Source organism: Biomphalaria glabrata, chromosome 15 (assembly GCF_947242115.1).
Source record: "Biomphalaria glabrata chromosome 15, xgBioGlab47.1, whole genome shotgun sequence".
NCBI classification, from domain to species: Eukaryota; Metazoa; Mollusca; class Gastropoda; family Planorbidae; genus Biomphalaria; species Biomphalaria glabrata.
Genome location: NC_074725.1, coordinates 1,385,598 through 1,398,222, shown reverse-complemented (window position 1 = coordinate 1,398,222; position 12,625 = coordinate 1,385,598). Strand labels below are relative to the sequence as shown.

At 39.3% G+C, this 12,625-nt stretch overlaps 1 protein-coding gene across 1 annotated transcript; it reads left to right on the top strand.

Annotated features, from left to right (window-relative positions):
- The first annotated feature begins 1,120 nt into the window (after window positions 1-1,120).
- On the top strand, window positions 1,121-11,214 carry LOC106063964 (toll-like receptor 4). Its single transcript, XM_056012722.1, has 5 exons — window positions 1,121-1,349; window positions 2,459-5,023; window positions 6,862-7,016; window positions 9,601-9,764; window positions 11,022-11,214. Exons 2-5 carry the CDS (start codon window positions 2,847-2,849, stop codon window positions 11,211-11,213), a joined length of 2,688 nt encoding a protein of 895 aa, XP_055868697.1. The 5' UTR covers window positions 1,121-1,349; window positions 2,459-2,846; the 3' UTR covers window position 11,214.
- The last annotated feature ends 1,411 nt before the right edge of the window (window positions 11,215-12,625 follow it).

Here is a 12,625-nt window from a genome sequence, read left to right as displayed (position 1 = left end):
GATTAACGGTTACAAACAATGAGCAAGGAGTAGTGGTAGTCCCATGGGAGAGAAGCTGCAGACAATTGAACTGACGTGAAGACAACATCAAGAAATAGGCCTGAAGGAGACTCTCATCCTTGCGAAAGACGGAAAGAATTGGAAAGAGATGATCTACAGATCATGCGTTGTACCCCAACGATCCAAAAGACTACTGGGCAGCTGTTCCTTTGGGCTATAAGTTTAAACGGCCTCTGCAGTGGGCCATGGGCGAGTGTCAAATCAGGGCCACAATTATTTGTAAGATGGGCTGACGGTTACAAAAGATTCTTTTTATCGCGGGGCCCCCCTAAGGCGTGGGGGCTGGGTCGGTTTCCCCCAAATCAGCGCCCCTTAAGGCCGCCTCTGAGTTTAAACCATCGTTTCACACATTTCGCCATTTAGGGTATTCTCCCTGAAAGAAAAAAAAATTCGAAAGCACTCCAGTTAGCCTGCTGGGAGGGGGGGGGGGCTGTGATCCGAGATAGTTTTAAGAGGCTGTCTTTTAAAAAGTTTTGACACATCTCGGAAAAAAAAACGTTATTTACTAGAAGATGAAACAAGGTCTCTATCATCGAATATTGAACTTTTCGAAAAAGTGCGAACAACGTCATTTCGCTTCCTTAGATCCAAAAAAAAAAAAAAGTTACTTATTTTTTACATAGCCTTTTAAACATAAATTGACCATCGTCAAGAATCCTGGTGAAGACTGGGATTTTTATTTCGGGATGTTTGGGCGCCTCTGAGTCAACCCAGCTCTAATGGGAACCTGATGATAGTTGGGGGAAAAGTAAAGGCCCTATAGACCACAAGGTCTCAAAGGGGAACTTTACTTTTTTACAAGATGTCAAGCCTCGCTTTTATAAGGAGGGGGTGCGCCCCACAACGTGAGAAACGCTGGCTTAGACCTAAAACTGAAAGAAACTCTCGCCTTTGAGGTAATCAGGGGAGAAGGGGTGGTGGATATTTTGGGGTCTTCAATATTTCCTTTTTTTTTCTTTTCTCAGGGGAATCAACTTCCTATGATATCATTTCCTCATTAGCGTTATTGTTATTATCAGTTATTCCGTTTGATATCAAGATAACTGATTCATTTTTTATTTTTTTGCTTATCACTTTGCAAAAGGAACTATAAACTAAAAACACTAGTCGTCTGTCGACATTTTAAATAGAATCAAACATCAAAAAAAAACAACTGTTTCGTTATATGTCATTTAGTTTTATAATCAGCTCTATCCTACATACTTTGCGAATTATAGTACACACGGAAACAAATTTTTGTGTGCTGAAATCTCCTACTAATCAAACCAGTAGTTCATCTCTTCGAGCATGTAAGTAAGTTTAATGTACACATTTTTGTACAACTATAGTTCTTTTATCGAAACTTCTGTGTCTATATTCCTAAGCAGGAAAATAAAACTATTTAGAACTTTTTTATTAGCTTTTATTTAGCGCTACTTTCATGCTTATAGCATGCTCAGAGCGCTTTTGGTCCAATCTCATTTGTGGACCAGTGGGGGGGGGGGGGCGCTCAGTAAACACAACTCTGCCTGAGTCGGGTGTCGAACCCTCTTCTAGGTTGCCAATCCAAGTCAAGCGCACTTGGCCTCTCGACCACGCTTCCCAGGGATCTTACTATATAAATCACATTCTTTAAGCCCTAGGTTTATTCATTTGTTTAAGTATTATTATTAATTAGTATTAAAGTTCAGTACCATAGCATGGTTTGACATTTAAAATATTTCGGTATAACTAGTCAATTACAATCAATTTACACCAATGGACCCAGGATTTCTTGATAAGGGAGAAAACAAGCTGCAATAATAAATGGCTCTAAATCAACACCAAAAACAGTAAGCTCAGTTGTACCTCAAGGAATAGTCTTGACCCCGCTTCTCTTTCTGATTTAGATAAATCACCTACCAAATAGCATTAGTTCAGGAACAAACGTCAGATTGTTTACAGGTTATTTTATAATATATAGATCAGTAAAAATAGCACAAGATGCTGTAATTTTACAAAAGATGGGACCTCATTCACCAATCGTAAACAAAGAACATTTAGCCACGTGATTCTCTATCTCTTCTATACAAATTACGTAATCCATAAAGGCTGTCACATGATACGTTTTTTTTTCTCATTGTTTTGGCACTATTATCACGTGGCTAAATGTTGTTTGTTTACGATTAGTGAATGAAGTCCATTAGAAAATGTACAGAAAGCGGAATCAAAATTAAAATCAAAATTAACCAAAAATTAAAATTATTAGTAAAAAAACAATTAGTAAAAAAAAAACTAAATATAGAAACACTTCATGGCAGAAAAGTAAATCAGTAATCAAACATAAAACACTGAATCATATCTATCAAAACCATTGAACCAGTAAATAATTAAAGATTATTTCTTTCACACAACCATTCATCTAAATATTTTTCCACAGACTGTCGGTGAATGAAAATCAGAACCAATGTTGACATTCTATCACTCTTCCTCTACCTGGCCCTGTTCCTTGAAGGAAAGTCTTTGAGGTTTTTGTGCTATATCCTTACAGTTTTAATTATATGTATACATCCTTAACCACACACTACTGGTATGGTAAAAGTAAAGGTCATCTGATTCTGTGGCCTACGGTTAACGAGGGTGTCATGTGGCCAGCACAACGACCAATCGCCAACTAATGTCAGGCATCCATCAGAGCAGGGGTGGACTTAGAGGCGCCCGAAGATCCCGAAATTATAAATCCCAGTTTTCACCAGGACTCGAACCCCGGACCCCGGTTCGGAAGTCAAGCGCATTACCGCTGAGCCAACGCGCCTATTACTATTGAGATGAATATATTTTTACTTTTAATATACATGACATGGAACAATGTGACGTCGTCGCCAATTAAAATTAACGATAAAGATTGTACGGAATATTTGCCCCAAGCTCCGGACCATGACGATGCCTGCAAATGGGATGACAGCTATGTCGAAGAAACCTTCAGAGCGGATCAGGTGGAAGGCTTGAATACACCATCACTGAAACACTCATTTGGAAATGTTGATAGTGTTTTATGTGAGGACCAGGATATGGTTTTCAGCACAGGCCATACTGTAACGCACGATCAATGTACATGTGTCAATACATCTTGTAACTGTACTGGAATCGGTTTGAAAAAGGTTCCTAACAATCTTCCACAAAATATTCAGAAACTGAGACTCAATTACAACGTCATTGCAGGGTTGCCAAACTGTACATTCTGTAGCTACTCTCAGTTGAGTTATTTAGACTTGTCTTTCAATAATTTGACTCAACTTCAAGTTGGCTCGTTTTGGGGTCTTGCAAATTTGATTTTGCTAAATCTGAAGAACAATAGCCTGCTTTACTTTAAAGACACATTCCCAAACGGCGTGTTTTCTGATTTAGTTAAACTCAGATGTTTGAAGCTACACAGAAATCTACACAGCCATCATCTAAGAGGCTTTTATTTTCCCGATGAAATTTTGGCTAATCTGACCAACTTAAAGAGTCTTTATTTAGATGGATTTGATTCCTTGGTTTTTGGTGAAACTTTTAGAAAATTAACCCAATTGAAAACTTTAGATTTATCTCGAGGCTATTGTAGAATTAAGTCGCTTAGTAAAAGTGCCTTGTCTAACATCTGTCAGATAAGTAAACTGAATCTAAGTAAATGCGAGCTTCAAGGACATACTCTTAGGGATGAAGTATTCAAGCCGTTGGTTAACTTGAAACTTCTGGATATTAGTTTCAACACAGATCTTGGTGTCAAAACTGTCATGTCTGCTTTGAAAGAAATTCGTAATTACAACATAACTACATTGATAATGAACTATATAGTGTCTTCGTTTTCGCCAGCGATATGCATCACTAAAGATATAGTAGAAAGTCTACCGCCATCTTTAATTTATCTTGAGGCACAGGGCAATAACTTCGAGTCTATTGAAACTGGTGCTCTTGAGTTGCTTCCCCCTAATTTGACCTACATTATCGTTGGGGCAAATAGATTTCTCTATGGAGAGTATTTTAATGAGCTTTATACACTGAAGAGTGTCAAAGTACTTAAACTGAATGGGGGCGCTTATTTACCAAACATTCCATTGTACGTTACACACCCAGCAGACGACACTCAGTGCTCCTCAACACAGAAGACATTTACAAGTTCAAGGCCACTTATAATCACTCTCCCGCCAAATTTACTATGTCTTGATTTGAGATTCACTGGTCTACGGTACCATCTGACGGAACTCACCTTCAATACGAGTAACTCTCTCGAATCTTTGATTTTTTGTAATAATTATTTCCCTTTACTTAGGGGTCCTATTAAAGGGTTATCAAAACTTCTGAAGCTATTTATAAGTGACAGCAATGTCATTGACATAGAGCCACAAATGTTTGAACATCTTCAATCGTTACAGGAACTTACGCTCCGAAACGACCAGCTGCAATTTTTTTTTGAACACAACATCAACCAGAAAGTGTTTAAACACTTAAAAAACCTTACAATTATCGACTTGTCCAAAAACTCACTGACGTTGGTTCAGAAGAATATTTTTGAAGGCCTCGATCGTTTGAAACACATCGATATGCATAAGAACAACATGTGGACATTTAACGTGAGTATTGTGAATATGTTCAACCTTAGCTTGCTTAATTTGAGTCACACCCAGCTGAGCACTCTCCCCCTAGAGACACGCCAACATATTGACCAATTGCTGACCAATCATTCTGTCGTTGTCGACTTGTCTTTCGCGCCGATCCAGTGCGTCTGTACAAACATTGACTTCTTGAAGTGGATGACCAGTTCCAGAGCTTTTGATGCCAGCTTCACCAACTATATGTGTCAGTACGAGAACACGTCAGTGGCGGTGTATGTAACTGACGCCTACCAGGAGACGTTGCAAGAACTTGATAGAAAGTGTGCTGACCACTCCATCCTCTTCCTGGTGGTCACCTCTGCTACTTTTTGTATGGTCTCCTTCGTGATAGCAGCATTGCTGTACAGGTGAGTGAAATGTCAATAGCCTAAGTAGGTCTTATATAGTTCTGTGTATCCGGTGTATAGAAAATTGCAAATTGTAATTGCTGATTAGTCATGCAATTTAAAAAGGTATAGGATAAAGTTGCTCAATTCTTATCTTATCTTACCTTATACAATACAGACGTTACTCAAAAAAAAAAGACGATTACGTCCTACGCGTCATGCATCTAGTCGTGCATATTAACCAATTAATTTACATAAATGATTTACCAAATTGCATTAGTTCAGGAACAAAAGTCAGATTATTTGCAGACGATTGCATAATATATAGAACAATAAAAACAACACAAGACACAGATATTTTACAAAGAGAATTAGATGAATTACAGAATTGGGAATCAAATTGGAGCATGTTCTTTCCACCCAGAAAAATGTCAGTTGTTAAGAGTAACAAAAAAACTAAAACAAATTAATTCCACTTATCTTATTCATGGCAAACCAGTAACACAGACTAAAAACGCAAAATACCTAGGTGTTATAATAAATGAAAAACTGTCATGGAATCCACATATTGATGAATGGATTACCTGAATCAACCAGGAAAACCAAAGACTTAGCAGACTTTAAGTCATTGAGTAACATGCATGACTAGATTGACAAATGAAATACGTAGGACGAAATTATCTTATCTTGAGGTAGCGTCTGTGATATATAATGTTCATGTATATTGTGATATATAATGTTCATGAATATTGTGATATATAATGTTCATGTATATTGAGATATATAATATTCATGTTTATTGTGATATATAATGTTCATGTATATTACTTTTTTCCACTTCTTACGGAATGCAAAGAAATATTTAAGTCGAGTGAGGAATTTCCGATGAAGCCGTGTTCAAAATGAAAAGTCGTAAGCCAAATTTAATTTCAAGATGATTATATTGCAAACGATTCTCTCTATCAATATCAAGTAGCATTTTCACATAAGGCAAAGGAAAGCCCACTTCTGACCACTAGTTGCAACGACTCTCACACTATCAGACTCTCATGAAGCACTGCACAACAAGACAGCACAAAATCAAAAAACTTGTCAACTCGGGCTCAAAATAATATTAATGATAATATTAATAATGAGGCTAGTTTTCGAGTCCGAAGATGAAAGAGGAATGCAGTATTTCCCGTGGCTACGCAATCCCAGCTTTGACCTACATATTTTGCCACTTCTAACGGAGGACAATTTTCTTTTTGTCGTAAATTCTTAAACGACTAATAAATTCACAGCCAATACTGTACAATCGGCAACACGTAACACCTGTACAAATGCTTCAATGTAGATAATCTTATTAAAGTATCAACTCTGTAAGGCTGTATCAGCTCTGTAACGCTTTATCCATTCTTTAACGCTGTATCAACTCTGTACCGCTGTATCAACCTTATAACGCTGTATCAACTCTGTATCGCTGTATCAACTCTGTAACGTTGTATCAACTCTGTAACGCTGTATCAACTCTGTAACGCTGTATCAACTCTGTAACGGTGCATCAACTCTGTAACGCTGTATCAACTCTGTACTGCTGTATCCACTTTGTAACGTTGTATCAACTCTGTAACGTTGTATCAACTCTGTAACGCTGTATCAGCTCTGTAACGCTGTATCAACTCTGTAACGCTGGATCAACTCTACCGCTGTATCAGCTCTGTAACGCTGTATCAACTCTGTAACGCTGTATCAGCTCTGTAACGCTGTCTCAACTCTGTAACGCTGTATCAGCTCTGTAACGCTGTATCAACTCTGTAACGCTGTAAAAAAAAAACTCTACTAACCTCAACGCCTCTGTTCTATTTATATTTTTATAGGTTTCGCTGGAGACTGAGATATTTATATTACGCCGCCTACTTGATTGTGAAAGGTCAAACAAAAAACACTGCTAAATCTGAACAGTTTCACTATGACGTGTTTATTTCCTATGCTTATAAGGATGAGGACTTCATTCTATGGAGCCTTGTACCAGGTGATACTACAATCATATAGATATATATCCTTACTTTAACGTTGTTGGGTATTATAAGTAATATCTTTGGATCTTCTTTGGCTACATGTGGTCGTGATCTGAAGACTGAATTCTTATGACTTATTCCTTTAGGAATCTGCCCAAGGGTAGCCGGCTCCTGATCTTTCCTCAGGGTTGACTCCCAGAGCTTTTGCCGTGTTTGGGTAAAGCGGCAAGTCAGAATAAACAATAGTGACCCCATAAACAACATAAATAAACACATAGACCACATAGACGTCATTGAAAACATAGACCACGCTGACAACATAGACTACGTTGACTACATAGATACATTGACAACATAGACCACGTTGACAACATAGACCAGGTTGACAACATAGACCACGTTGACAACATAGACCACGTTGACAACATAGACCACGTTGACTACATAGACCACGTTGACAACATAGACCACGTTGACAACATAGACCACGTTGACAACATAGACCAGGTTGACAACATAGACCACGTTGACAACATAGACCACGTTGACTACATAGACCACGTTGACAACATAGACCACGTTGACAACATAGACCACGTTGACAACATAGACCAGGTTGACAACATAGACCAGGTTGACTACATAGACCACGTTGACAACATAGACCACGTTGACTACATAGACCACGTTGACAACATAGACCACGTTGACAACATAGACCACGTTGACAACATAGACCACGTTGACTACATAGACCACGTTGACAACATAGACCACGTTGACTACATAGACCACGCTGACAACATAGACCACGCTGGCAACATAGACCACGTTGGCAACATAGACCACGTTGGCAACATAGACCACGTTGACTACATAGACCACGTTGACTACATAGACCACGTTAACTACATAGACCACGTTGACAACATAGACCACGTTGACAACATAGACCACGTTGACTACATAGACCACGTTGACTACATAGACCACGTTGACAACATAGACCACGTTGACTACATAGACCACGTTGACAACATAGACCACGTTAACAACATAAACCACGTTGACAACATAAACCACGTTGACAACATAAACCACGTTGACAACATAGACCACGTTGACAACATAGACCACGTTGACAACATAGACCACGTTGACAACATAGACCACGTTGACAACATAGACCACGTTGACAACATAGACCACGTTGACAACATAGACCAAGTTGACAACATAGACCAGGTTGACAACATAGACCAGGTTGACTACATAGACCACGTTGACAACATAGACCACGTTGACTACATAGACCACGTTGACAACATAGACCACGTTGACAACATAGACCACGTTGACAACATAGACCACGTTGACAACATAGACCACGCTGACAACATAGACCACGCTGGCAACATAGACCACGCTGGCAACATAGACCACGTTGGCAACATAGACCACGTTGACTACATAGACCACGTTGACTACATAGACCACGTTGACTACATAGACCACGTTGACAACATAGACCACGTTGACAACATAGACCACGTTGACAACATAGACCACGTTGACAACATAGACCACGTTGACTACATAGACCACGTTGACTACATAGACCACGTTGACAACATAGACCACGTTGACTACATAGACCACGTTGACTACATAGACCACGTTGACTACATAGACCACGTTGACTACATAGACCACGTTGACAACATAGACCACGTTAACAACATAAACCACGTTGACAACATAAACCACGTTGACAACATAAATCACGTTGACAACATAGACCACGTTGACAACATAGACCACGTTGACAACATAGACCACGTTGACAACATAGACCACGTTGACAACATAGACCACGTTGACAACATAGACCACGTTGACAACATAGACAACGTTGACAACATAGACCACGTTGACAACATAGACCACGTTGACAACATAGACCACGTTGACAACATGGACCACGTTGACAACATGGACCACGTTGACAACACGGACCACGTTGACAACATGGACCACGTTGACAACATGGACCACGTAGACAACATGGACCACGTTGACAACACGGACCACGTTGTCAACATGGGCCACGTTGACAACATAGACCACGTTGACTACATAGACCACGTTGACAACATGGACCACGTTGACAACATAGACCAAGTTGACAGTTGACAACATAGACCACGTTGACAACATAGACTACGTTGACTACATAGACCACGCTGACTACATAGACCTCATTGAAGACATAGACTACGTTGAAAACATAGACATATTTACAAGAAATACCTCATTGAAAACCATAACAACATAGACATATTGAAAACATAGACCTCATTGAAAACAAAGGCCTCATTGAAAACATAGGCATATTGATAACAATAGTCATAGTTATAGATTAGCATTACATCATTTGCCCCCATAGGTTGCCTTTTAATAGATTAGATTGCCTTTTTATAGAATAGAATGACTTTTAATAGATTGCCTTTTTATAGATTTCCTTTTTTGTCATACATGATACATTTTTGTAGTCGTATTTCCGAGAGGTAAAGAATGCTCTCTAACATTATTTCCCAGAGTTGACTGAACGGAAGTTGTCAGTCCTGGTCCATGGACGAGACTTTGCTGTGGGGGAATTCATCGCTTCCAACATTGTGACTGCCGTCAAAGAGAGCCGGAAAACTTTAGTGGTTCTCACACGAAATCTTCTCAACAGCACCTGGTGTAACTTTGAAATGCAGGTAAATATTATCTCCATCGGAGGCACAATGGCTGAGGGTTCAGCGCATGGATTCCGCACTAGGGGTCCTGGCGAAGACTAGGATTTTCAATTTTGGGATTTTAAGGGCGCCGTTGAGTCCACAAAATTCTAATGGGTACCTGGCGTTATTTGGGGAAAGTAAAAGTGGTTGGTCGTTGTACTGACCACATGAGACCCTGCACTTTGACCGTTTGCAAAAGAAACAGATGACCTTCACATCATGTGCCCTATAGATCGCACGGTCTAAAAGGGGATTTTTTTTTCTTTACCACTATCTCCATCGTTGATGTAGGTTTCTATATATCTATATGTAACATAACTGTTTAATTATTGTCCGATTGTTTGTTATAGATATAACTGCCAAAATATATTAATGATATGTATGAGAGCTATAAAAAAAAATTAATTTTGGCATCACTTCTCTAATACAAAATATTAAAAATCTGGAACTAAGAAGAAAATATGGGCACTTAATCCAGATTGTTTTAGTTGGTTCATTTGTGGGGATTGTCTCAGTTCTTTCCCCTTGAACACCAACCGAAAAACTAACACGAACAAGGCGCATTGTGCATGGGCGTAGCCAGGATTTTCTTTATGGGGCCTGGCCTTTTTATCTCCCCCCCCCCCTTAACATGTGCGTGTGTGTGTAAGTAATTAATCTTTATGACATACCGAACCTTCATTCTTTTGGAAGACGTTTATTGAGCCCTAAAACTCTTTGTGAGTTTTTCTGGAATTAGTGCCAGGGTGTCTGCGGGAGTGCTGTGAGCTCCCCCTTGGAGGTCCAATGGGACAAACCCCCCCCCTGTCTACGCCTATGGCATTATGTTAATTACTTGAATCTATTCTGATAATAATTGTGCTCAATCTATCCGTAATTATGACGTACAGTTTGAAACCAGAACCAAGTTTGCGTAGTGAACTTCAGGGCCTTTACAATTGTGACTGATTTTTTTTTAACAAGCTACTGCCTGGTTGTTCGGACTTCTCGATGGTTCCGCTGTCATCCCCGTCGTCCTGCGGGAGGTTTGGACTTGGAAGTAAACTATCTCTAACTGTAACAGTACATCCGAAACATGTCAAACATTTTACAAACATTCTTTACTATGATGAAGTGTTTTTTTGTTTGTTTTTTTGCAATTATCCAGTTTGTTGATATCAAGTTTGTTCGAAATTTTCATTAGTACAGATTCTCGTTTATTCACTAAATGAACTTTTTTTCTCTACTGATCCACAGATGGCCAACATGGAGTCAGTCCACACAGGGCGTCCAGTACTTGTGTTTCTCATTAAAGAATCCATTCCTACAGCAGAGCTGACCTCTGACCTCTTGTATCACTTAAATAAAAATACGTATATTGTCTACCCACAAGGGGAGGTCACTGATGTGTTTTGGGACAAACTGGCCAGGGATCTTTTGCAATCTTAAGCTTAATATAATAAATAAAAAATAAAAATAAACAAAGCAATAATTGTTCAGTTCATTTGAGATTTATATGTATGTTACTGTTTTATCTTGTCTTTAAAAAATCATTAAAATTTATCTTTAAAAAAATTACGGAACCTAGCAGGCGTCTGATCTTCAAACCAGTAATCTGGGTCACCTTGCAGTTCCTTTAGTAAACTGTCGTGTTCGCTGTGGTGACTTCATTGAAAAATGAAAAACAAAAGACTCAACTATAACAAATTTGGTTATACGAAACTGATTAGATCAGGTGTGGGCACCGTTTTTTGTTTTTGAACTTTAAAAATATTTGGGAAATGGAGGGAGGGGGGGGGCGCAAATATATATATAATTTGCCAACCCCTGGACCAGATACATGTACATTGCATCACCTAGATCACAGACATCTATCCTCATTCTCTCTAGTCCTATCTCTCTCTCTCTCTATCTCTCTGTCTCTCTCTGTGTCTCTCTCTGTGTCTCTGTCTCTCTCTCTCTACCTCTCTGTGTCTCTGTCTCTATCTCTCTGTGTCTCTATCTGTGTCTCTGTGTCTCTATCTGTGTCTCACTCTCTGTCTCTCTCTGTGTCTCTCTCTGTGTCTCTCTGTGTCCTCTCTATGTGTCTCTTTCTGTGTCTCTGTCTCTGTGTCTCTCTCTGTTTCTCTCTCGGTGTCTCTCTCTATGTCTCTCTCTGTTTCTGTCTGTGTCTCTCTGTCTCTGTGTCTCTCTCTCTGTTTCTCTCTAAGTGTCTCTGTCTCCGTGTCTCTCTCTTTGTCTCTCGCACCGCCTCTCTCTGTGTCTCTCGATTTGACTCTCTCCCTCTCACTCTCTCTCTCCCTCTTCTCTCTGTCTCTTTCTACATAGTCTATCTCCTTTTCCCTCTATCTACCTCCATTTATCCCTCTCTCTCTCTCTCTCTCTCTCTTTCTCTCTTACTATAATGCCATTCTTCTTCTTCTTATACACTGTCCAAAATATAATTTAAAAAAAAGATCTATGCGTTACTCTGCAGTGTCCTTGACATTTACCTACCATATCACTCAGCCTATACGTACTTCGGGCCACCAATGGGAAAAGATAATTGAATAGTTTCTGCTGTGTCAGAGTTGTTATATGCTGTACATACAGAGTCAAGTCTTCAAAGATTCGTTCTAGAAAGAGAAAAAAAAATCGTGGGGTGGGGAATGGCGAGCTGTCGAGTCTAAAGCGTATGTGATTCTGTTTTGTATGACCCTTTAGGCTTGACCTCAATAGCCAACATAAAAGATTCTTAAAGCAGGTCATGAAAACATAGCAGACGACTGGGTGCCCTGATGGTTGATGGGATTGAAGTGTGGAACGGTTTAAAAAGTGTAACAATCTTTATCCAACGAAGCAATTATCAATCCACTTTAGAA

Coding starts and splice junctions, on each gene's coding strand:
- LOC106063964 (XM_056012722.1), top strand. CDS start 2,847: ATGAATATATTTTTACTTTTAATATACATGACATGGAACAATGTGACG. Junction 5,024..6,861: donor ATAGCAGCATTGCTGTACAG/GTGAGTGAAATG, acceptor ATATTTTTATAG/GTTTCGCTGGAGACTGAGAT. Junction 9,765..11,021: donor GGTGTAACTTTGAAATGCAG/GTAAATATTATC, acceptor ACTGATCCACAG/ATGGCCAACATGGAGTCAGT.